The following is a 26191-nucleotide window of genomic DNA, read 5'->3' as shown; positions in this document are numbered from 1 at the left end:
CTTGACGTCCAGCCGGGTCACGCCATCCGCTGGGCGGCTGAGAAGTGAAACGGCCCGAAATTCACGGCGGATGTCCGTTGAATGTCGTGGAAAGTCAACATACGTATGCTAGTTATGCCATAGATAAGGAGGATCGAGACTACTGCGGAACAAAGGAAGTAACACCGACTCTATAGAAGGGTGTATGTCGGGTCATCTGCATTTTGTACTAAACTAGTCGACCAAGTTCATTTCACTTGACAGGGCATGGGTGAGCAACTTGCACAGCATCAAACTCTTGAGTCTCTGATACACTTCACGACTACTTGTATTGATATAGGAAATTAGTTTAAGGAGGGGGGTGCCATAATTAAAATGTCAATTGGGAATTAGAAGCTCGGTGTGTTGAGCCATCGGATGCAGATATGAAAATCTAAGAATAAGCCTTTTCCGATTAATAGAAGCGAGACGCAAAGCAGAAAAAAACTGCTAGCTTAGAGCAACTTCGCTATCGTTTCCTCCTGGGAACTTTGTCTGATTCGTATCGGCTGTCCGGGTCATGGGCAAAAAGCGTCTGGTCACCACGTCCACCCATATGCATAAACTCCACGGGATCTCGATTTACGTCCGGTTTCGGTTCTTGTCGATACTTCAAGCCCTTTGCGGGTTGATTATGAACCCGTTTTCCCGCCGTATTTTTGTCGAAAATTTTCACCTGACCATAACCCTCTTGTCGGCTATCATCATAAACCTGACTGACAGGGACATCGTTGATGTCGCTTAAAAGGGTCCTTTCTCGTTCAATCTTGCGCTTCGAGAAGTCTAACTGACCCATTGCCCCGGTTAACCCGTCCGTGCTATCTGCGACACTAGGATACTTTCCAGTTAACCAAGGGTGCTGCAGACACTCGTCGATGGAAGCCCGTTGATCAACATCCACCGTGAGCATTCTATCGATCAAATCGAGCGCCAGATCCCCAACAGAGTCCCAATATGGCGATGGATAGTCAAAATTACCCAACTTTATCTGCTCTGCTAGGGTATATGGGTGTTCAGCCGAATAAAGTTCGTCAGAAAATGGCGGAAAGCCGCAGAGACAGATATAAAGAACGACCCCTAATGACCAGATGTCAACAGCTCGCGTGTATCGTCGTTGTCTACTGTTTTCAAGGATCTCTGGTGCAACGTCTATACAAAGAGTCAGCTGTCTCAATACGAACCCCTTCCAAAGGATAGATGACATCACAACTTACAGCTCGGTGTACCGCATCTGTAGAGGTATGTTAGAAGATTTGATTTTTTTAGCCGGAGGAATAAAACTTACAAGGTGGTGGTAAACGAATCCTCGCCTATTATTTTGGCAAGCCCGAAGTCCGCCAACTTGGCTGTTAGATGCTTATCCATAAGTAGTATGTTTTCAGGCTTTATATCACGATGAACGATGTTGCGATCGTGCTTTGCAAAAGAGTTAGATTCAACAGCACTCGCAAATGAGCAGAGGAAGAACAAATACCAGATACTTTAGCCCCTGGAACAGCTGACGGAATACATGGCGCGTTTCATCTTCCTTCAGCTTTTGGTGAGAAACAATCCAGTTAAACAGCTCTCCTTCCGGAGCAAGCTCGAGGACTAGATAGACTCCGTCACTCTCATCAAAGGTGTCTTTAAGACAAAGCACGTTTGTATGGTTGACACTTTTCAACATCGCAATTTCTTGTTGAAGGGTGTCGTTATCAGATCTATGAGAATCTCCCGGCCGCTTTTCAAACCTTTTGACAGCATATTTGATACCAGTCGCTCTTTCAGCACAGAGGTATACTGTCGCAAAATGACCCTTTCCGAGCTGCTCTAAGATGCGATATTGTTGTCGGAATCCACCGGCGTCTCGGTTACGGGGATAGCGAAAGATAAATCGAGCTTCGTCCAGCACAGTAACTTCGTCCCCGTCTTCAAGCTCGCGCCGATTGTTGCGGCCAACAATGGCTTCGTTGACAAAAGTACCATTGCTAGATAGGTCCTCTAGAATGGCAACGGAATCGCCCTCCCTATTTTCATGGAATATCAAACAATGCCGGTTAGAGATAGTCGGTATATCTAGAATCAAATCTGAAATAGAGTTAGAAATAGTTAGGCTATGAGCCGGCCTCTCGCCGAGGGCCAGATCCGTGCTCGACGTCTTTGGCGATTCCTGATACTTACCGCATTCGGAGTGACGACCTATTAAGTAACCACTGGGGTTCAATTGTAGGGGAGTGGGCATTCCTTTCCCTTTGCTACGCTTTGATCTTGAAGCACCATTACGGTTATTTGTTACACCGCCAATTGGAGAAGAAAAGCAGGTGTCTCTTTTTTTCAGCACAAGTGTATCTCCGAACTTGTTGTCCAGCGGGATTAGATAGCCCCATACACCTTCTGCGGCTTCCTCTTCCACCCCGCTCACATACACCCGGGAAGGGTTCTGAGAGAAGGCCTGGGTGTCACCTGGAGGAGATGACAATTGGGTCAGGCTTTCTGGCCCCGGTGTATGATGGCGAAGCTGGCTTGGACGGCCCTCTGGAGGTGTGACAGTGGCTTCTTTATGAATCTCTGTCGCTGTGGAATCTTGCTGGATAAGCGGAGGAAGGTAGGCTTTGTTTGCTCGAGCTGCTTGCGATTGTGCCAATTGGGACGATAGTCGCTCTGAACGCCGGGGCTTTTTAACATCCTGCTCATGGTTACCGCCGCTCGCCTAGCCACGCCATTAGTCATGTTCAAGGAGTTGCAAGGAGCCAGCGCAATCAATTACTTACTCTTCCCCTTTTTAGACTACTCTTTTCTTTCTGCGGGGGCATGGTGTCGACGTCGATAGGCGGACAGCGGTCCGTAAAGTCCGTTGGGTCCGAAACGAGGGAGTCCCGGTACTCACAATTGCATGAAAATTGAGGTATTCGCAGAAATATTTATAGATTCGGATATTTGCAAGTTCAATGCGAAGATCCGAGAGGCGCAGCTTGTAGACTCGGCTCGACGATTGCCGTCGGAATACTGCGAGCGTAAGCGTGTATGAATATTTACGCAGCTTTTGGTTGGGATTTTGGCGCGATTATTGAATAAATTTGAACAACATGTTTCAAGGCAGGATGAATGAGGGGTTAAGTCGGGCCAGTTTCTCAAGTTGCCCAACCCTTTCGTCTGATGTCTTTCGAAGCTCTGGGCTGGGGATGTGACAAATGAGGGCCCCGGCTTCAGTTGTGTTCACTACTCCGTCCTGAGCAGCGAACTCCCTATTTGACCAACTCCTCGGCGGACAAGGCTGAAGGAGCAAATCTATATTACCAGCTCTGGGGCGAGAAGTTCGCCAACTTGATGTTTATTATCTTACACTCAAACTCATCATTGCTCCATTATTATTATTATTATTATTATTATTATTATTATTATTATTATTATTATTATTATTATTATTATTATTATTATTATTATTATTATTATTAGGAGTAGTACTTTAGAGGTACCAAGCACCCAGTAAGGAGTACTCGGCACCTGTACTCCACAATTACCTCAGAAATCTCAGAGATTAGCCAATTCTCATCGCAAACCCCAAGAGTATTTTACAGAGAATAAAAATCAAGGAGCTCTATGCTTTGTCTAATACTTAACAGGGTTGAACTCTGCCCTGGGCATCATGTACAGATTATCCCATCCTCAGTACAGAGTACCACAAAGTGTCTACCCCGTACTCCGTACTCCGTACTCCATACTTAACTTTTTTATGTTTGGGACTAACAGGCTCAAAAGGGGTACTCCATACTCTGTACTCCGTACGGAGTAAGTACTCTTTACAGTGCTCCATAGTTTACCGCATGCTCCGTACCTGATAGGTTATTAAAAAACAAACAGCCTAGATAAATATTTAGCTAGCTATGTGAGCTCTCTCAACTGCAAAGCACTCCAGAAAAACATGGTTTAATAGGAATTACCAAGGATAAGCTGTGTACAGGTACTACACTTTTCCCGCCGGAATATAATATTAATTAACTATTAGTGAATTTACCTAGGCACAACAAGATGGAATAACCCAATCCTGTAGGTCTGCTTGGAAGTTCTTGGGCCTCGTTGAAAACAATATGTATGCGTATTCTACCTGACCGTTTTCTGTGCTCTGGTTTATGCTTACGCCCTATGTGCAGGCATTCGACATATATTCGCCGTGTCGCCTTTGAAAAACTAGCGACATTGGCAGCAAAATACCCCGGAGCTTGCCATACCAACACGTCTGATATCGACCGGCTTCGCAATGCATGTCGACGCCCGAAGGCATCCCCGACCGGCTTCCTCGACGATGTTTTTAAAGGGAGGGCATCTCCAGCTCCAATTGTCTGTCGCTCCAGATTAATATGTACCTCCTGAGGCGGACTGCTAACCGTCAGTAGAGAATCCGAGATTTAGACGCCCTTCTTTCTCTCTGCGAAGCTGCTCCCCTGACCTCCAAGCCGGAAGATGTTGCGAAACTTGTTACCCTTTTTACAGATTACCTCCCGGACTGTTGCTCCCTAGTGTTCAACTCCTCTCCTTTCCTCCACAGTCTCGAGACTCCTCCATGGGAACTTTTGACCCGCAACCTCATCACCGCGTTGCTCTCACTTGGATTGCACCATCCATCACATCACGATCAGATATATGAGTGCGTTCTTACTTATGTGGAGAACTGTTATCGGCTCGCAAAAGAGTTACCCACCTTCGATAGTCAAGCAGATCGTGCAGCTGAACATGGGGAGGCCCAAGATATCACGGAAATCGCCGCTCTCGCGGTGTCGTTAGTTGGGCTTTTGGATGGTATGTCTACGTATACACATTTCTGGAGTCCGAGGGAACGCCTATGTTTTGTCGAAAAACTACATCTGGTGCTCTCGGAGCAGTTCCTGGTCGCCGTTGAAACAACCTCCTCCACCATTCGTAATCTACGAACTTCGGATCTTTCATTTCAGAATTGGCGACGATATGCTAGACTATCTGCTTCCGCCGGGAGGCCACTTAGTTCGATGCTACTTCAAAAATCCTTCCTCGGATTCGTCAGAGCTTGCACATCTCCCGTAGCTGAGAACGGTCGGATAATGTCCGAAAATGCTCTCTTGGATCGGTATATAAACAGCCTAGATGATACAAGGCAAGACAGTGATGATATATCTGCTCTTGCGAAATACTCTGCCCAAATCGCTGCTGATCAAATTCAACTTTTGGAAGAGGGATCGGATTATTTGCAATTGGGCATGCCTTGGCAACAGAATCTTGCATTCACGGCCAAATCATTTGCCTTAGTAACCTTCATCAACTGCATTATTCTTGATGAAGATTCCGCTGACATTGACCTCTTACTCTCATGGCTGGAAACCACCATTTTTAATCCTGATCAAATGGCAAGTGAGGAGTTGGCTACAATTTCTTTCAAGTCCCTGGTGGTCTTATCAAGAATATCACGCCTAAATGCGCCAAATTTGACAAGATCTCTACTACAATTTATTGTTCAGAATAGGCAAAGTGGTGCGATTCTCGCTATTGCCGCTCGTTCTTTAGCCCAAAATCTTCAGCTTCTCTCCCAGGACACTATCATTGGCACACTCTATTCTTTGGGAAATGTCCTTAGCGCAAGTCCTACTCACGATAAAACAAACCAGCACACAGGGGCGCTCGCGGAAGAAGCCCACTTATACACGCGCCATTTAATCACGGGCACTCAGCGACCAAATGACAGTTTCATTTCGCTCACCCTTGACAGTGAAGGAGATTCCTCGATCACTTACAAAAATGTGATACACACGATCATAACCGTTGCCACGATTTCCAAAGATAGCAAAATTGTGGCTTTGGCGCAATCTATGCTTTTGCAGAAAATCGGGAGAGTAAACGTCGTCCTTGATGCTTGCATTGTCGAAGAAACTGTTGCACTTGCTCTCAAAAGTGAGCCTACGGATTTCCAACTCCTTCTCAAGTTTTACGCTCGTCTCTATCGTGATGCAGTCATTCAAGGCAATGCCCTTATCGTTGACGCCGTAAGATTTCCCATCTTATTTTTATTTGATTTTAAACGAACATAACTTTCATGCTAATATTTTCTGTACGAGCGCACAGGTCCATAGGTCAAGGAAATATCTTGCTCTATATCTTCAAAAAGATAATCCTTTATTTAAAATCTACCTGACATCCCTTCTGGAAAGCATTGTCAACAAAGGAGGCGCAACAGATCGAGAAAAAGGCCGCTCGAACGAAGTTGACTTGTCCGCAAAAGAAATTTACCCTTATTTGAGACCTGTTGCTTCTCTTCTCTCCAAGCTTGGGTCTCTTGAGGATATCCCGGGTGGTCTCCATGAGAATGGAGATATACTCTCTTTATTAAGGGACACTTGGTTCAATATTGCTGCACATGATGTTTCGTTGACCTCTGAAGCAGGTCATGTGTATCATGAAGACCTCCGCATCCTTGCCGAGCATTCCCCTCCGCTGGTTTCAGATAATCGTGCGGAGTTGCTTGAGAGTGACATCGAGTTAAACACCGTTCTTAGACGGGGTATGAACGCATCACACTCCTCTGACAAAAAGAAGAGCTTAGTCCAAGAACTACCAGCTCTAGAACAAGAGATCAAGCGATTAAGTTACCCAAAACTCATATTTCTCAATGCAACCTTGCTCCTTGAAAGCCTTCGTGCCTCTTCAGGAGATTTCACCAAAATTCTCACTTACTTTCTCGATCCGGCATTGAATAGTCCTGACATAGTGAATTGCATGAGAGCTGTTGTCGACAAAATCGTGACACTGTACCTCGAAAGATTTGTCTCCAGCAATTCCGCAAAATTTTCCGCTCCCTATATTTCCCAGCAGCTTGCAGACACTTTTGTTGCATGTTGTCATCGGATTCAAAGTATACAGCAAGTCGCATCCGCCGCTGCTGCGAAGATAATATCTAAATATCCATCATCGTTGTGTGAAAAGAAGTCACTATTCACACTTCTGGACTTATTAACACTCTTGTGGTCTTCCTGTTTGGATGAGGAATTGGATGAATATGAATGGAAATCATCCTTTGTCTCTACCACCGGCAAGGTCAATATTGAATTATCGGATAATTATGAGTTCAGAAAACATACATTGAACAACCTTTATGACCTAGCTCGGTCCTGGGTAGCAGCAATAATGAATATTGCACCTCTAGATGTCAAAGGTTTACTCCAGGTGCGTGGTATCTGGTTTTTGCTATTTGTAGCCGCCAAACACTGATTTATTTTTTAGACGTATCTATCCGAGTACGAGGATGACGGTGCATATGGCCATACCTCTATGGGACGGTCTTTCGCCCTTGAGATGGGTTCAATGATTCCCACGAGTGACCAGCGATTAGGTATTTCATTCACAAGTTCATCCCACGTTTGACGTAGTGCTTATCTCGTATCAGTTTCTATTGAACGCAGTGGGAATACGTTATTGAATATGGCATCTGATTTTGTCGCTCAATATTCCAAACGTCAAGAATATCGCTTTTCGGAAGCTCATTCCCTTTCTGGCCAGACCCTACGGTCATCCTTAACTCATTGTGAGTGCAATTCGACTCTTTCTATCAAATTGTGGCTAACCCTTTCTGTAGCTAAGCTTGACGGAGCAAGAAGTGAAAGCTACTTACCGGTAGCCCAGAATATCCAACAAAAATTGACTGAATTGGAATCACAGATCTCGCACCGAAGCAGAACGCCTCCTGAGATGCTTCAAAGTGTACTTCGTAGAGCCGCTGCTCTTCTTTGCAACAACGATGGTTGTGAACCATCCATTATTTCCCATTTAGTCAGTATCCCTTTCCAGCTATTTACCAGCGAGTCCATCAAAATGGGCATTTCATTCTGGCTTGGTGTAATCAACGAGAATCCGGAAACGGAGCCGAGGATAATAGTGGAAGCTGCACAAGCTTGGGAACGTACTATTCGCCGCAAAAAGGGCATATTTGACCCCGGTTTTAAGTGAGCTAATTCCCACCCCGTCTGCGAATGTATTATCTAATTCTCTATCCAGATATTCGGACCCCTTTATGACGAAAATTGAGTCATTACCTTCCGACAAGAGCGTCATAGTAAAACGTCAGCGAAAAGCTCAGAATATTATATCGCCTCACTTACATTTGCTACATTTTTTTGAGAGCCATTTCAATGCGACAAGGCTCGCCAGCCCTCATATCCAAAGGATTTTCAGGCAACTTGTAGCGGCGACCCTGGATGCCTTGAGGCGCACGACTGGTCATCCACTTGCGCGAGAAATTCATTTTCACATTATCCTCTTCAGTTTAAAAGTGCTCCGATATTGCAAGGGACAATCGAAGGTTGCACTATGGAAACTTAAGGACCAAATCCTCTCAGCCGCCTTGAGCTGGTTTAGTCATCCACCCAGGTCAGTAACTTCCTTATCTTTTAGACTTATGGAATGATCTTACAATTGACTAGGTGGTCCTATGGGGCAAATCGCCTCCAAGTGAAAGCTGAGGACAAGATTTTACATGATATTGAATCCATATTAGGCGTAAATTCATGGATTGTGCCTGGAGATGCTGCTTCCCGGAAATCCCTGAATAATAAACAGGATCTTGTTCTGGCTTTGATTGACAATGAAAGAACCCGCCTAAGGGTGTGGCTCTCTCCCCTTGATACTGAGAAACGCCATCACACTGGAACCAAATCCCAAGAGGTTGGTCTGCCTCTAGTCATCCCATATTGCAAGATTCTTACCTTACTTTAGGCTGTTATTTGTGGGTTTCTGAGACTCGCATGGACAGAAAACCCGAATTTGGCCATTCAATTAGCGTCGAGGTTTCCTTCACCGAAGCTGCAAAATGACATCCGCTGGTTAATATTTAATTTCCCCGAGAAGGCCTTGGATGATCCGGACAGTTTAGAGATACTTTTGGGGTGTGCGTTACCTCAAGATGTCACCTTCCAACTGAAGGTATCTGGTTTCTTCCTTTCTTCTACGACGTAATTCTAAATGTTCTCACAGTATCTTCTTTTCTGGGTCCCAACAAACCCCATCGCAGCAGTCACATATTTCCTTCCAGCATATGGAAACCACCCTTTTATCCTACAATATGCGATGCGCGCTTTGGAGAGCCACTCAGTGGACATTAGCTTTTTCTACATTCCTCAACTCGTCCAGGCTCTGCGCTACGATGCACTGGGCTACGTTGAGCGTTATCTACTTGAGACCGCCCAGCTTTCTCCGTATTTTGCGCACCAAGTGATCTGGAATATGAAGGCGAACGCCTATAAAGATGAAGACTCGCTAATTGTATGTTCTGCCACTCTTGGTAGCCATTGCCCTGTCCCGCTGCTGACCCTCGTTAGCCTGATCCGGTCAAACCCGTTCTTGATAAGTTTACGGAAGAATTAATCTCCAGCTTTTCAGACGAAGACTGTACCTTTTACGAGAAGGAATTTTCGTTCTTCCGTGAAATTACGGAGATTTCAGGAAAGCTGCGGCCATACATAAAGCGTAGCAAGCCAGAGAAAAAGGAGAAGATTGAGGAAGAGCTCCGAAAAATCAAAGTCGAAGTTGGCGTGTATCTTCCTAGCAATCCTGATGGTGTCGTTGTCGGTATCGATCGTAAATCTGGCAAGCCACTACAAAGTCATGCGAAAGCACCATACATGGCTACCTTCAGAATCAAAAAAACAAAATCAGAAACAAATGGCAATGGAAATGGCGATACCAACAACAAAATCCCCTTTGCCGAGGCAAATCAGACGGATAATGCAGCCGCCGCAACGAACCTTCCAGCGAAAGCAGAAACCTATGAAGTCTGGCAATCGGCCATTTTCAAAGTTGGTGATGATTGCCGCCAGGATGTATTGGCATTACAAATGATAGCAGCATTTCGCAGCATCTTCGGTAGTGTCGGTCTAGACGTTTTCGTCTATCCATACCGTGTGGTTGCCACCGCTCCAGGCTGCGGAGTTATCGATGTCCTTCCGAACTCAATTTCGCGAGATATGCTCGGACGCGAAGCGGTTAACGGATTATATGACTACTTCGTCTCTAAATACGGTAGCGAAGATTCAATTCGGTTCCAAGAAGCCCGCAGCAATTTCGTGAAATCCATGGCTGCATATTCTGTGATTTCCTATTTACTTCAGTTTAAGGACCGGCATAACGGGAACATCATGATAGATGACGCTGGACATATTATCCACATAGACTTTGGATTTTGCTTCGACATTGCACCAGGGGGCATTCGTTTCGAGCGCGCCCCTTTCAAACTAACATCAGAAATGATCGCTGTCATGGGTGGACGGGCACCTTATCAGCACCATCAACCCCCTACCGAGAGCAGCGGATTGTCCTTTCCAGGAATATCTACGCACCATCATCTAAATTCCCAGTCATACCGTTGGTTCGAAGCGCTCGTTGTCAAAGCTTTCCTCGCCTCGCGTCCCTACCAGGCGAAACTGGCACAGATTGTCACACTAATGCTCGACAGCGGCTTGCCGTGCTTCAAACCAGACACCTTGAAGAATTTTCGTGATAGATTTGTGCTCGACAAGAGTGAACATGAAGCAGCTCAGTTTATGAGGGAGCTGATTCGAAAGAGTTATGCGAGCATGTCGACGGGAGCTTATGATCAGTTCCAGCTGTGGTCTAATAACATCCCCTATTAATTAACTATATGGAATGAGCAATTCTTCTTCCCCCCAGGCCTTTTGTACTTTACTGATTCCTAAACGATACATCGAGGGGAAGAATTTAGCTTTTGGCGGATCATAGAGAAAGAAATCCTTCTGGAAATATTTTCTGGTTGTTCAGGTGCAGGTGTCCTTTTGTACAAACTTTTAAAAATGCAAAAAAGGCCCATACATTTGGGCTAATGTAGTATGACTGTGTAGTTTTCGTTCAAGGGTATTCTTGTATGGAACATCGGCAAAGACTATATAACTAGCTACAGGGTCCATTTGATATTCAAAGGAGGAGCGAAATGAATAAACTCACAGGAACTGATACGTGCCTTTGCAGCCCGGAGAAACAGATATGCAAGAAAATGGCTTAAAGAAGAAAAGAGCCCTCAGTGGTGTGAAGAGTGGGCCCGCGCATTTCAGAGGCTATCCAATACTTGCTCGTCCAGAGCAGAAAGGAATGGGGACTTGTTAGGTCATGTAGGATAAGTATGTGTGAGACAATAACAGAAGTGAAACAAAAAAAGAAAAGAAAAAAAAAGAAAAGGGGAGAGAAATCAACGTCCCCAACTCCCAGCAGGTCACAGACATACCATGTATGGATGAGTAAATGCAAAATATCTGTTTCCTGACATTCATCCCGGGACCATAGCAAAATCAAGAGAAACATGCATCATAACACAACATCCATGCTTTGAACCCACAACCTTTACAACTAAGTGATGTCATCAAAGCGGGACCATCCACTTATAAAATTGCAGCTTCATTCATCAGAAAGGAGACTGCCAGAATATGAACTTTCCATAACCCACAATGCTTCGAATCCCCAATCCCTTGGAAATTCCAAGCCCGTGAAATACAAGCACTTGCAAGCGTATTGAATAATTTGTAGGTAGGGGGAGGAGAGGGAAAGAAAAATAGCCCTGAACCTTTAGTCCATGAAGTCGGCTCGTAAGATCTTCTCTTGGAAGTAGTCCGGCTTCGGTCTCGACTTATGCTGGGACTGTTTTGGCAGCTCCGCACGCTCGGGCGGTGGTGCCTCCATGGCTGCAATTGAAGCCGAACGTTGGTGAATCATACCCGCATGCGGTAGGGTCGGGGACGTAGGAGGAAAATTCCCAAGTGAGGGTGCGCGCTCCGCCTTTACCCTGAGAGACTCGGGCCAATTGAAACCTTCTGCTAGTTTACGGTAAGAAGACGGGTTAGATTTGACATTCTGGAAATGATGTTGTGAAGTACTTGCGCTAGGTACAACTCCATCGCTGTTGGGCGATGTGTTGCCAAACAGCGACGATGATCGATTTCTTGGGGAACGTGCATTCCACAGGGGGTGATATGTACCATTTCCGCTCCCACGCAATGCCGGTGCTCCAAACGAGACGCGGCGAGCAAAAGGAGTTGCAGGGGCCGTCGTTGGGGTCTCCTCTTCGGCTTCCTCGACGACGGCTTGGTCCATTGTCGGTGAAGTCGACATCACAGAGCTTGAGACGCTACCACGGCGCATGGAAGCTGCTGCAAATGGAGACATCTGGGTGGGGGAACCAGAAAGGCCCAATGTATTAAGGGACATCCTCCGCTGTTGCTGGGTTCGGGCGCTGCTAGGGGTGTAGATGGGTCGAGGATGCGAGCCGGTAGTTGGGGAAGCAACGTTGCCCTGCTTCTGGAAAAGCTCGGTGAAAGACGAGCGTCGCCGGCGAGGCTTGGTTGGAGATGGAGGAGAATTCGATCTTTGAGACATCACGCCAGAAAAAGGGCAGCTGATATCCTAGTAAGCTGAAAACAAGCCAAGGGGTGGATGACGGAGGAGGACCCGGTCGACGGGAGTGAACGGCGGGGAGATGTCGACTTATTGAAGGAATACGCTGGGTGGGCAGGGAAGCAAAGTACAGATAACTGGATTAAGCTGCCTTCCAGACTCCTGGGCAGAGACTTCGCGATGTAGGTGCCCGCAGGAAGTGTCTAATACCCCATTGCGAGGGTAGGGGAGGTGATGCTGAGCCAGCCCAAGCCAACTTTCAGAATAATGGAGACCAAGCGTGCAAAGTGCCCGAAGGTGGAGGGTGGCAACTAGGGAGCTCGTTTGCGGGGTGGCGGTGAGAGCATCCAATAGAGATAAGAGGAGTTGGGTCGGGGAACAGCAAGCAGGATTAGCTAGTTACAGGGTCGAGGGGATTTTGGGATTCCAACCGGGGGGGGGGGGGGGGGGGGGGGGCCCGCAATTGAAAATTCGGGGTCGACCGAAGTCACACCGGTGGTGAGGCAGTCGGTGCAATTGGGGTTGGAGGCGAGCAGCGACTAGGAATAGCGTGGAATTGGAGGGACGCGAGCACAAGCTGGCTGCTGAGGGAGGATGATGGGTGGTGGAGGGGACGAGGTGAGATCGATGGATGGCGTGGAGACGGTGGGTTGGCCGGCCGGAGGAGCTTCCGTGGGCCTGCGGAGATCGAGCTTCCGCGGCGGGGGGCACGTGAAAAGTTACCGCCCGCCAGGGCCGCACAGGACATACGGGCTCGATACATACAATACAGGTGTACGGTAGTTACACAAGGGGAACGAAAAGTCATGGAACACAAGCTCGTTTTGAAGTCGCTGCGAGAAGACAGGCTGGTATCGGAGTGTTATTTTACAGTACTTCATTACTTCGTACATGCCCTGTACGCGGCCCTGCTTCCCCACACTCAGCTGCCGAGCATGTGATTGGCCCACGAGCTCATTGTGGGGTAAGTGTGGCTGAATTCCAGACTTCTGCGCTAGTCCCTTTGCGGATTTCCCAGATCCAGTTTGCCGGCCAGGATCATCAATAGTCCGTCTCTTCCTCTGTGTTAGGTAATCCAACTAGCACCTCGCTCACGTGACCCACATAGATTAGCCGAGATTCCCCTTTAGGAAGCTTAGTGAATGACAAGCATACAAGTCCTCCATCAGGTTATGAGCCCTTTGCACTGAAGAGCAAGCATATAAGATTGATTTACAGCTCAATTGGATATTGAAGCTTACAATCAACATAGTGAACAGTTATTCTTGTAGATAACAAGATTTTACAAGCATAAGAGAGAGCATATATTAAGATAGACACCTTTTATATATGCAACTTCTGTAGCTTTCTAGCACCAAGCTGAAGAGTGAGTTAAACTCTATAGCTTTCTGGCACATGATTAGAGAGTGAGCAAAACATCTGCTAAACACATCTAGCAAGCAAATCAAGCATCTGGCAACACCAAAGCCATGATAAACTATACAGATAAACCAGAATACTGAACTTCTAATTAAAAGACTTTAACAAATCTTTCTACATCTCAAACTAAGCTTAGATAGTCAAGTAGACTTAGAGACAGCCCACCAAACAATAAGCAGAAGTCTAGAGAGAAGAGTGAACTTTAAATATTGTGCAGAATAATACTGAATCAACAAAAGATAATACAAAAGCAACAAAAGTTAATATAAAGATAACAGAAAATAATATAACAGCTGATACAGCAGATGAATCTTCTATCAGATTAAGCAAGCACTGCAAATACATCTGCAATAATGTAGGAGAATCTAGAGCACAAAGCTTAACAAGAAGAAGAAGAGAATCAAGAAATAGACTCTAATAAGAAACTAGAAGAATATATTAACAATCTTATAGACATAAATATGTGAATCAGTAAAGCAATCACTCAATTTATAAAGATTATAAAAACAGTAAAGAAGTTTATAACTTTGGCTAGAGCTAGTAACTATCTAGCATAAAGCAAAGCCATTCTAAAAGTAGTTTGTCAAGTAGATGTTGAGAAGATTATTCTGGAAAGACAAGAGACTTCACTACAGTCAGAGCACTTGAAGATTTTATAATACTAGAATATTCAGAATAATTGACTATACAGTCTAATTAACAGCACAATATCTGCACAAGCCAGAGAATACTTTAAGAAATTAGATAGTCTTAGTGTCTATAAACTCTGGAAAGCTGTAAGAACAGTCTTTCAAGAGAGATCTGAAATACAGCAGAAAAGTCTACTTACAGAGTTAGTAAGAATAACACTACAATCTGCTGGCTCAGAAAGAAATTATATAGAGAGATTTCTAGTAATCTGTAGAGAATTTAAGAGATTAGAATTCAAACAACTGGACCACACTTTATATAATATCTTAAAGATGAATATTATGTTCTGATAGAGAGAGTTCATACAGAACTGATTTAATATGATATGTCAGAGTGAAATAAATCTATTAAAGAAGAATCTGAAAGATCTACTGAAGAATATTCTTCATCAAATTCTTAAGAAAGATCAGAAGAAAAATAAATCTACAAAGTCAAATACAAATACAACAAGCTCAGATTCTTAAAAGTCTTACAAAAATATGAACTCTGAATCCAATTCAGAGAAGAGCTTACTGCAGAACTGAAACTGCTATATTTATAGCAAATCTGGTTATTTAGCTAAATTTTGCAAATCTAACAAGAATTCAAAGTCTAACAAGTCTAAGAAAGACTCTAAAAGCAAAGACAAGAAAATAACTATAATTGCAATAAACAAGATTTATTTAGTTTATAAAGCAGTCTTTTCTACAAGAGAAGTATGTGAATCTACAGACAGATGAATTCTTGACTCTGAAGCTGGATTCTATATGATCTCATGTACAGATCTAGTTCAAATGGACCCAAAGAGCTATGCAACACAACTGCTTATGGCAAACAGTTTGAAATCAGTTACCAGAGAATTTAGCATGACTAGTATTCAAACTGGCAACAGAGAATTGAGTATTGAGAGGGTTAGAATTATGTCTGATCTCCAGATTAATCTCATAAGCTTTGGGAAGCTTATATAAGACAGCTTTACAGTAGAACAGCTTTATATTAATGAAGAACACATCTTTCTACTAGAATCAGCAGATAAAATACAGAGCTTTGAAGCTGTACTTAATAAGAATGACATTCTAGTTCTACAAACACCTAGAATATGTAATTTATTAACATATATGTTTCCAGTATCTATAAAACTTCTAGAGCCCTGCTATATAACAGCAACTCTGGAGAATAAAGATAGAGATGACACACTTTTGGCACTGAATCATCTAGCAAAGACACCAGAAATCAAGAAGAATATGATGGCCAATTAGCACAAATACTGAAGGCATCTCAACACCTATGATATAGCTATTCTAGCTAGAGATCTGAAAATGGCAATGCAAATAAAGAGAGTAAAGAAGCTAGAGTTCTGTAAAATCTGTGCTAAAGCTAAGCAAGCTTACAACCTATTCAAATCTAGAACACACTCTATAAAGCCTGGAGCTAAAATTTTTATTGATATTACAGGTGGTGGCCATACTTTATTTACAGACTTCAATTCTCCAAGCTATAGCAGAGCAAAGTATTTCCTACTTATAATAAATAATGCCACACAATACAGATGAATGTACCTTCTGAAGAAGTAGATAGAAGCTCCAGAAACTGTGAAGAACTGAATCAATATAATTAAAGTATCTACTGAACAAAAGATCAGCATTATACTGTTTAATAAAGCTCTTAAATTGACAAGTCAACAACTGGCTGAATTCTACAGAAGCAAGAGTATATAACAGAAGATTATATGCCTATATACATCTCAACAAGATAGAACAAGTAAACAAGAAATACAACTTCTTTGCAAGCAAATAAGAAGCATACTTATAAACTCAGAACTACTCAATAAGTTATGAGGTAAAGCTCTTGCTACAGTCTCTATAATAGTGAATTTATTACCTATCTCAGTGCCTCTATACAGATGCAAGAACACAAAGTCATTGACACTCTTTAAAGTCTGAACAGATCACCAACCCCATTACAGATGAATCTATAGATGGGGATGTAACATCTATATAAAGATTTTGAAGAAATTCTTGAAGCTTCAATCTAGATTTAAGAAGATTAAATTTATAGAATATCATGACATGCATATCTACAGGCTTTGGAACCCAGAAACAAACAATATAATGATCTTGCAAGATGTTATATTCAACAAGAAATTAGATCAAATTTCTACAAATTCACTAACTAAAGCTGAATATGTTGAACTTCTGAAGAAGTACAATTACATAGATTTATTAAATGACTGGCAACACAAGCTACTAGCTTATCTTGCAAAGAAGAAGCCAGAAATTATGAAGAAGCTTACAGACAGCAAATTAGAGGCTTTAAAGTCTACATATCTAGACAAAGAGCAAGAAATTCTCTCAGATACTACAGAGAAAGAAGAGACAAATAAAGCTGAGCTTCCAGTGCTCAGTACACATACAGATATACCAAAATCCATTATCAAAGTCAAACACTCTGAAGAATGACTTTATTGAAAGAAGGCTCTAAATGTTGAAATCTTCAAATTACAAGAGAAAGACATCTGAATTTTAGTTAAGAAGAAATCTCAAATGCAGATTCTCTCTGGCAAATAAGTATTTAATAGAAAGCTTAATAATACAGGTGGCACAGTATAATTTAAAATCTGTTAAGTTATACATAAATTCAAACAGCAAGAAGATGTTCACTACAAGAATATCTATACAGCAGTTGTTAGTGAATCTACAACAAGAGTCTTCTTTGCTATCTCAACAGTTAAGAACTGAAAGATCAGAGTCTTTGACTTTGTGATAATCTTTCTAAATAAAACTCTTTCAGAGAACAAATATGTATACATTCAACTACTCACTGGATTCAAGCACAGGCAGGGTAATCTAGTAGAGCTCTTACATCAGAGACTCTACAGACTGAAACAAGCTGCTAGTGGAGCAGGGTATGATGGGATGCCTCATCAAAGTAGGCGAGTTGGTTGATATGGTGAGAGCACAAGAAAGGTGAAAAATCACCATATAGTAAGGGTATGGTCAAGTAGTAAGTGTAGAGATAGATATGTTCTAACAGATGCCTAAGCTTGCAAGAAGTAATAGTACTAAAGAGCCCTGTACTAATACAGGCAGCTCTAATGAAAAACAGTAGCAAGTTTCATAAACAAGAAATCTTCATATTCTCTAACTAATAACCAAACTGGTAGTAAGGAATGAGTGTGTAGAAAAGAGCCATGGTGCATGAAGGTAATAAGCAAGATGCAGGAGCTACAGATGGTTTATATAGCTCAAGAATAGTAGCTTTGGAGTGGTTTGCACCTTGGACTGGAACAATCTTTATTCTAGAATTCTTACTACATTTTCTCCTGGCCTTTAATATTGGTGTCCCCTGACAACAAACAATATATAAAATAAAATAAAACCAATTTAGTAAAATAAGAGAATAATAAATAGTAATGAGCAGTCTGATAAGGAAAAATATAGGAAATAAGAATAAGGAGAGTGATAGCAGCAATCTCTAATAGTGATTATCATGATTCTCTTCTTTCATCAAGTTCTCAGAAGAAGGAGAAGGCCAAACTGATACTGGGTCAATATTGTTGTGCACATAATGTCAATAGAATTTATTATCAAAAGCTTTCTTTTTAATTTAGTAAGTCTTGACAATGGCATCCAGAGCAATTTGCATGGCCATTAGACACCAGTTATTAATGAAGTTCTGAGTCTTTTTGTTATCAGAGCCAAAGAGAATATTGAGTTCCTCAATTACCATGAGATTGTCCCATCTAATTTATTCTACCAGAGCATCTGATATAGCTTCTAAGCCTTGTAATTGAATAGTGGTAGAGAATCAATATGGAACTGATGCATAATAATTTGAATGGCTGAATGAAGATAAAGGCTCTGGAACTAAATCTTTATATACAGTGGAGAGCTGGAACCATGTACCAGCTTTATTGACTTCTAGATATTCATGGTTCTCTTGGATTGCCACATACCAGGGTAGTATAGTGTGTTGGACCTTTTTGCATGGACCATGGGCTCCATGAGATAGTAGAGAGCTTGAAATTTGGACATCATCAGATTTGCAAATGATGTTGGTCCATCTAATATCAAATTTTCTTTTATTGTTCTTGGTATACATTGTATCTTTAATATAGTGAATATAGCCATTAGTGGATAAGTCTTATTCTTTGACTAGTCTCCATCAATTCTCTAAATAATTATGCATTTCTGGCAAGATTTCTGTATAGTTGCTGGGCTCTTCTGCAGTTAAGATCAAGAATTCTTGTATCATATTAATACCTCTTCCAGTAGTAATAGCATCTGGAATATTGATATTAATATGGTGAAACCCAGTTTTATCCCCTAGCTTAGCATACTTGATATAGTATGGATAGGAGATTAATTTTCAAGTATGGTTGGGTCTTGTCAGTATGTACTATAGATAGTATACAGAGTTCTGACACATAAGTTATTAGTTAATACTATAATACATTGTTCTCAACCATCTGTAATTGTCACAATCTCCCATCATTTACTGATGATAGTAGTATATATTATATTCACTGTTGATCCAGGTGAGTACTGTGGTAGTGATGTCTTGTAATTTATTATTCCACCAGCATATTAGCTGAAGAATAACAACAGATTCAGTTGTTTCCCATTTCTTCTGAAGATCACTGGTGGTGAACTTGTTAACTCCAGTTATTCATACATATTAGTTAAAGTCAAAGATCTTCATCTTTGTGACCAGAGGGATAATTGGCTGATGTTTGAATTTATAAATGTCTAAAGTATCTTCAGCTCTAGCTAATCTATTTGTCAAATGAAACCAGAGATAGATGCTATCATCAGTCTTGACTGAGCCAATATTGCAACAATTCCTATAAATATAAGCTCAATAGTTGAGAAGCTTCTTTCTATTAAGTGTGTGAGTCTGTAAACCAAGTTTTGAAGTCATTAGTTTAGCATGGTTATAGTATAGATAGATGTTAGCTTTCTTATTGCTAAAGATCTTTTCTAACTGCTTCAGAATGTAAATAAGCTTCAACTCTGAATATGTTTTAGTACTCTTTATCTTTTGGAGAAGCTGCTGTTCAAAACCACAGTAATGACAAGTACTAGAGTGTACTATTATGACAGATTCTTCTTGTTCATGTCAGAGTATTTTCTCATCACTTTCAGAAGAAATAACAGACTTATCTTCATCATTTAGACCTTGAAGAGTTTGGTGTGCTGATATAGCTGTAATTCTTTCACTGCAGCACTTCAGAGCTTCTGATTGACTGGATGAATTAGCCAGCACACTGGTGAATCCAAATGGTGGCTGTGATTGGCCAGTTTCCAATCCATATAATTTAATCAATATTGTACTATATATAGAGGCTCCTAATACATTGTGGCTATGCAGCATCAACATCTCACTCATTAGAATATCTCTTGATGATCTTGGTGACTGTGGTTCTTCTAGTAGATCTTGAGAGCTGCTTGCAGTGGGAGAGCTCCTAGTGATATTCTGAATTGGATGTTGGGAGCTAGATAACTGTGGAAGAGCCAACAGCTGTAGAAGATTATAGTTTTCAATAGTAAGTTCTTGTTAATGTAGAATATCTCTTGAAGAAAGTTCACAAGCACAATCAACTTCTTTGTCAGCTGTAGTATAATTATCTGACAATATAGCTAAGCTTCAGTAATATTCAGCTTCTGTAGCATCTAGTCTTCAGAGCACTGTACTGTTAATATTGTTAGTGAACTTATCCTAATTCTTGTAGATATTTAGAGTATGGTGAAGCTTTTATGCAGCCCACAGATTCTTCACTTTTAACCATATAGCATCAATTCTGTCTATCTTCCATATAGTGACAAGTCTATTCTTGATCTTTTGTATATTAATGTAATATTGTTCAACATTCAGAATAATCTTTCAAGCATCATGAAAATCAGCTTCAAAATTGATGTATGTAATATATTGCCAAGCTCTGGATCTTTTAATATATTGATAGAAATGAGCCACTAAGTCAGTAATCATATCAGTCACTTGCATAAGTACATTCATCAGTTTGACTTGCAGACCATAGTGGTGGTGTAGAGCTTGGTTATTAATGTATTCCATAGCTGCTGTTAGATTATTGAAGAAATGGCTATTCAAGTTGACTCCACTGTCTCTGATAATGACCAGATCTTGATTTTTAGTTGCTGGTGCTAAAGAAGGCAGGTTGCTTTGTCCAGCTATTTTTAAAGAATATCAGAGATCAAAAAATTTGCAAATGTCAGAATAACAGAATAGAAGAAATTGTTGAATCTGTAAAAAGAATCAAGCTTGAATATAAAAGAAAGTAAAAGCTCCAGCAAAGAAAAATTAATCTTTAAATATCTTCAGGAAAAGTGAATGCTAAGCAAATAATAAAGAAAGAGAAACTTCCTGAAAGAGCAAGTAAAAACTTCACTTTGCAGATAAATAAAAGAAACTTTCTGAATAAGCAAGCAAAAAACTTCACTTTTGCAAACAAAACACAACAAATTAAACATCTTGTGAAGATATAACAACAGCAAAGCTCCAGTTATCTGATATAACAGTTAAAAATTGTGTTTGCTTCATTTCTTCTTGATTATTTTTATTTTCACTCTGATTCAAGAAGCTAACATCTGAGAAACTGCTAGAGAGAATGTTAGATCAACTTCTGGTAACATATTTTTGAGAGATGTTCCCCATCTCTACATCAGAATCTGCTGGACTATTATTAAATAGCTTCATTTCAGATTTCATAAGATACTTCTTTAATCTATTTCCTGCAATAGATTCTTTGAGTTCAGTGCTGTCTAACTCTTTAAGATGATAGAAATCTAGTTCTTGATTGACAGACTTAACTCTATAGAGTTCTAGTCATTGAAAGTGCAGAGTATTATTTCTAGATATATTCTGTTCTTCTTTGGTATTGTGAAGCAAGACAAGATCTTCAGATAAAAGAGAGTTAATCCAAATATTATGAGTATTATCAAAGTATTTCTTATTTCTAGCACACATTTGAAGCTAATAATGAGCTGCTTTTAAGATATTCTTATCTTGTCTTTCAATTTGCTGTACTTGCATTAGAAGCAGATCTTCAGTTGTTTAAATCTTTCACTAGAAAATTATTTGTCAAGTAGAAATCTCAAATTCAATTGAAAGAACTGCCTCCTGGCCTATTAGCAATTTATAAGAAGAGACACCAGTACTAGTCTTAGTCATCATTTAATCTGCTATTAGAATTGCAGAAAGATGTTTAATTCAATTTCTTTCAGTGTCATTAATAGCTTTAGCTAGCTTATTAGCCAAAGACTTATAGCCAACTTCCATCATATCATTTGCAAGAGAATTATAGAGCAAAATAATAATATATTTAATGTTGAATTTCTTCAGTAAGATCTTCATAATATTCTTGTTCTCTGGTCCTCCATTCATAACAAATTTGACAAGCAGGTCTCATTGACAGATGATATTCTTATAAAGAAATTTGACCACAGCTTCAGCTGTTGTCTTTTTCAAGACTCTAGCTTTTACTTATTTAATAAAGTCATATCTGGCAACAATTAAATAATTTTGTCCTCAACAGAAAGACATGTGCTTGATATTCACTCCAACTTTCTTTTAACAGATAGAGGCCCAGATAGAATGAAGCTCTTCACTCAATCTTTGTAAATCTCTTTATTAACATTGAGAACAGTGCTTTATATAAGCAGACATATCTTTATATATTTCTGATCACCAGTATTGAGCTTGTAGAGCAAAGTATATTCTTTCTCACTCTTTATAGTCAAATTTGTCATGCATCATATGTAAAATTTGTTTGTGCTGATCTTTGTTGTCCATAACATGTCTTAGAGATATACCAGATCTCACTCATTTAAATAGCTGATCAGCCTCCATCACATATTTAATTGCTTTTCTTTGGAATCTCACATACTCTTTTCCTTCCATGCCCAATGATTTTGATAGAGTGGTTAGATATCATGCAATTTTCTCTGATTCTTCTGAATATGTGAAGTTCAGTATTCTAAGATCTTCACTATTGAGAGCTCAGCCAGCTAAAACTCTTATAGAATCTATAAAGGCAAACAGATCTTCATCTTCTTCAGATTCAGATTGTTCTCTAATATCTAGTTCTTAACAAGATAGTCTGTCAGCAGCTGTGTGTTTTGTTCCAGGAACATATTTAACAGTAAAGTCAAAGAGATGTATTCAAGCTATTTAATTAGTAATCAAAGCTTCTGAAACATCTGTAGCAGTTCTATTAAGTTAGGCAACAAGAGTTTTTGCATTGATTTCCAAAGTAAAGAGCACTTCATATATATAGTGTTGGAATTTCTTAAAGACTTTCAAAACAGCTCTGCATTCTTATTTACCAGCATTATATGTTTTTTCTGAATCATTCCATGCTCTGAATTTATATTGTGCAGAATGTTGAGCTTCTCATTGCTTCTGAATAATATATTCTTCTCATTCTAATTCACTGGCATCAACAGCCACAGTGATAAGCAAAGAATCTTGTTTGTAATTGATTGAAAGAATAATAAAGAATGAACATAACTTTTCTTTTAAAAGTATAAAGATGTTATTTTGCTCTTCAGTTCATGTCCATATAATATTTTGTTGAAGCAGATAATATAAAGATTTGGCTATTCAACTATAATACTCTATAAGTATTTGGAAATATCCAGCTAGCTCTAGAAATTCTTGTAATTCTGTAATACTTATAGAAGTAGATTAATTCACAATTTTAGCTATCTTAGCTTTCTCAGATTATCATCCATTATAATTACAGACCCATTCAATGACATTGACTTCAGACATGCAGAATTAAGATTTGGTGCTGGAGATTCTGGCTTCAGAGATTTTGACAAGCTATAGAATGTAGTTCAGGTTCTGCAGATAGTTATAAACAAATCTTCTTATTTCTGGAAGAACTTCAGTTTTATTTTTAATACACAATTCTTTTACTCTAAGATCATCTATAAAGGCTCAAGCAATCTCTGAAAAAATCTTGTGTATTATCTTCATTATTCTGTGTTGAGCTTGAGCTGGCAAATTCATTGTCTCTTGAACTAAAGTCATATGGTGAAAGAGTTCAATAGAGGTTGTAATGGCTATTATATCTCTGCTTTCTTTAGCTAATAGAAAATTATTGTATTCAGAGAATAAGTTGTATAGACTAGCTATCACAAGTCTGCTGAAGTCTTCAGTATATTTGTCAACATTAAAGAAAATAAAAGTATCCTGAATAGTAACTTTGTTATACATATGTGCTGTATTAACTAAACAATATTCATCTTTCTGTTTCTTTATGACCAGAAAATAGAGATTGATATATGAATCATGACAAGGCTCTAATGTTTTAGCTTTTAATCTGTTCTGAATGATTTTAATTAGCTTATTATGTAGAGCATGAGAAATTCAGTAAGTTTTAGTCTGTCAAGTCTCATGAGACTCTGTCTGAATAACCTGGGAAGACAAGCATTCAGAATGAATATTATATAGATCTTTGAATGATCAAGCTAACATCTCTTCACATTTATAAAGAACTAATATAAAAAATTCTTTCTTCTAACTTGTCAGTTCAAATCTAATTTTGAGCTTCTCAATTCTCTTATTTGTTAGCCATTCTCTAACAGAAAAGGGTGCAATCCTAGACCTAATATAATTATCAAATTCACAATTAAATATAATATGTTTTTGCTCAGAATAATACTTATTCAAATAAACATTCATCTAATTATCTAGATCTTCTGGCTTGCTTCCATCAGATTTTCCAGATACTAATAGTCTTATCTTATCAGCTTTCCACTTATAAGCAGTGCACACTCTTCAGATCTCTAAAAAAGACAGTCTGATGTTTCATCCACTATTAAAAATGTCTGTCTGATGTGATTTCTTTGTGACAAAATCATGATTTTTGTTCAGAGATGCATAAATTGATCAAGTACTTTGTGGAATAGATTTTTAAATTAAGCTGGAATTAATATCACATGTGTAATATTTGCAGTAAGCTGTGACACTGTCTGAATTGGGAAGTGATGGTCAGAAAATCTAAACTTCTAACATAAAATTATTCTTGTCTTCTGATTAGTCCAGTTAATTTACCAGCATACTGGTCAATCTGATTAGACTTAGTATACTTTTAGATTCACCAACACCAGAATTATATTTCTTCTTATTGCTGTAATCACCAACACCAGCAATGCTGCCAATACTTCTGACTTCTTTATTCTTTTTAATCTTCTAATCTTCAACCTTCTTATTATTAATTCTTATATCCATCATCTTTATCATATCTTCTTCATTCTTCTCAGGTCTTATATCTACAGGCACCTGTCTGATTAAATGCCTGTTGAATTATTTAAATAATTGCTGTTTAATTTATCAGTTACATATCTTATATTGCTTGAGTTTGGCTTAAAGTCTTCAAAAACTAGGCAACACATTCATTTCTTATTATAAATTTTATAGTTCACTCTGCTGTCTTCTGAGGTATTGCACCCCCAACAGACAGCAAATTGTCAAGATCTTCCAAGAATAAGTTGCTGATCCCCTCTCTTAAATATAAGAAAAGGGGTATGTATAACAATATCTCTAATTTGAACAGCTACTTTGTCACAAAATGTATAAAAAGAAGCAACTTCTTCTGTTTGAACAACCATAGTTACTTATAACTTATTTTTTATTGGCAGATTTAACATTTCAGCATACTTCTGAGACAATAAATTGATTTCTGAACCAGTATTGATCAACACTATTAATTCTTGTTGATTTATAGTGACTGGTGCATATAATGAATGCATTCCATATGCTGTTTTGGATTTTGGCACTATGGGCTTTGATGTGAGTTGACTAGAATTAATCTTTAGCTCAGGCTGAACTGGTTTGGAGACTCCAATCTTCACATGGCTTTTGCTAGTACTGTTATTCCAGTCTGATCTAAAGAATGCTTGATGAAGCTTTGATGACACATCTATAAGCTTCTTGACTGATAATTTGACTTTTTCATTGAGAATTTGACCTATTAATTTATTAGCATTTATTGAATTACAGATCTGAGAGGATAAGCAATCTGTTGCAGAATATTTTGATCTTTGTTTCTCTGTAAACTTGCTCTGAATTTCAGGCTTCTTCTGATTGATTGGTTCAATGTCTTCCATAATATTGTCATTAATACTAGCCTGATTATTCTGATAAGTAATAAATTGTCCAGTATACTGAGTATGGGGCATTGCAATCTTAGCTTTTTGATTATTCTTAGCTTCTTCAACTGTTTCAATATTAACTGATGTTCTTTCTTTTAATGATTCATATTTCTTATCTGAATCAGATTCTTCATCAGATATTAGATATGCAAGCTGTCCTGCTTGAACCTTTATACTAATTGAATTTATGGGAGGTATCTCTTCTTGCTGATTAATCTTTTTTTTAGAGCTTGTTGACTTCAGAATCACCCATTTATTCTCTCTTATAGACTGTACAATATACATGTTTGGGATTTCAGATTTAGAAGTGACAGCTCAATAGTTTTGATTCTTAAAGTTCATATGTAAGTTCTCTTTGTCATCAATATGGCAGTATTCATTACTCATATTGAATTGGTATTCATAACACTGAGATTGATGATGTCCAGGTTTTCCACAGTAGAAGTATGAGAAATGTGTTAAAATTTCTCCAGTTCAAGCTCCTTCTTGTTTATAAGCACTACTATAGCCTGTTA

At 39.7% G+C, this 26191-nt stretch overlaps 5 protein-coding genes across 5 annotated transcripts; 1 reads left to right on the top strand and 4 right to left on the bottom strand.

The window, feature by feature from the left end:
- Positions 1 to 262: 262 nt before the first annotated feature.
- CIMG_07470 (CAMK protein kinase) lies at positions 263 to 3144 on the bottom strand. The gene is made up of 6 exons (XM_001240306.2): positions 2769 to 3144; positions 2179 to 2707; positions 1493 to 2085; positions 1304 to 1434; positions 1233 to 1249; positions 263 to 1167 (listed from the first exon to the last, which is right to left on the bottom strand). The coding sequence occupies exons 1-6, from the start codon at positions 2808 to 2810 to the stop codon at positions 488 to 490; spliced, it is 1992 nt and encodes a 663-aa protein (XP_001240307.1). The 5' UTR covers positions 2811 to 3144; the 3' UTR covers positions 263 to 487.
- Positions 3145 to 3912: 768 nt separating this feature from the next.
- Positions 3913 to 10816, top strand: CIMG_07471 (phosphatidylinositol 4-kinase). The gene is made up of 13 exons (XM_001240307.2): positions 3913 to 3958; positions 4017 to 4087; positions 4149 to 4335; positions 4392 to 6008; positions 6088 to 7185; positions 7243 to 7351; positions 7406 to 7543; positions 7595 to 7961; positions 8014 to 8385; positions 8439 to 8679; positions 8731 to 8937; positions 8989 to 9276; positions 9333 to 10816. Coding segments are annotated over exons 2-13 (5937 nt in total). The 5' UTR covers positions 3913 to 3958; positions 4017 to 4085; the 3' UTR covers positions 10644 to 10816.
- Positions 10817 to 10874: 58 nt separating this feature from the next.
- Positions 10875 to 12520, bottom strand: CIMG_07472 (uncharacterized protein). The gene is made up of 2 exons (XM_001240308.2): positions 11997 to 12520; positions 10875 to 11834 (listed from the first exon to the last, which is right to left on the bottom strand). Exons 1-2 carry the CDS (start codon positions 12391 to 12393, stop codon positions 11587 to 11589), a joined length of 645 nt encoding a protein of 214 aa, XP_001240309.2. The 5' UTR covers positions 12394 to 12520; the 3' UTR covers positions 10875 to 11586.
- Positions 12521 to 12950: 430 nt separating this feature from the next.
- CIMG_13333 (uncharacterized protein) lies at positions 12951 to 13808 on the bottom strand (the record flags this gene model as incomplete). Its single annotated transcript, XM_001240309.1, has 5 exons — positions 12951 to 13089; positions 13177 to 13470; positions 13567 to 13597; positions 13653 to 13675; positions 13732 to 13808. 5 exons carry the CDS (start codon positions 13806 to 13808, stop codon positions 12951 to 12953), a joined length of 564 nt encoding a protein of 187 aa, XP_001240310.1.
- Positions 13809 to 25139: 11331 nt separating this feature from the next.
- CIMG_13332 (uncharacterized protein) lies at positions 25140 to 25961 on the bottom strand (the record flags this gene model as incomplete). The annotated part of the gene is made up of 2 exons (XM_004445143.1): positions 25140 to 25492; positions 25523 to 25961. 2 exons carry the CDS (start codon positions 25959 to 25961, stop codon positions 25140 to 25142), a joined length of 792 nt encoding a protein of 263 aa, XP_004445200.1.
- Between the last annotated feature and the right edge of the window lie 230 nt (positions 25962 to 26191).

Source organism: Coccidioides immitis (genome assembly GCF_000149335.2).
Source record: "Coccidioides immitis RS genomic scaffold supercont3.3, whole genome shotgun sequence".
Lineage (NCBI taxonomy): Eukaryota > Fungi > Ascomycota > Eurotiomycetes > Onygenales > Onygenaceae > Coccidioides > Coccidioides immitis.
This window is presented reverse-complemented; position numbering and strand designations above follow the sequence as displayed.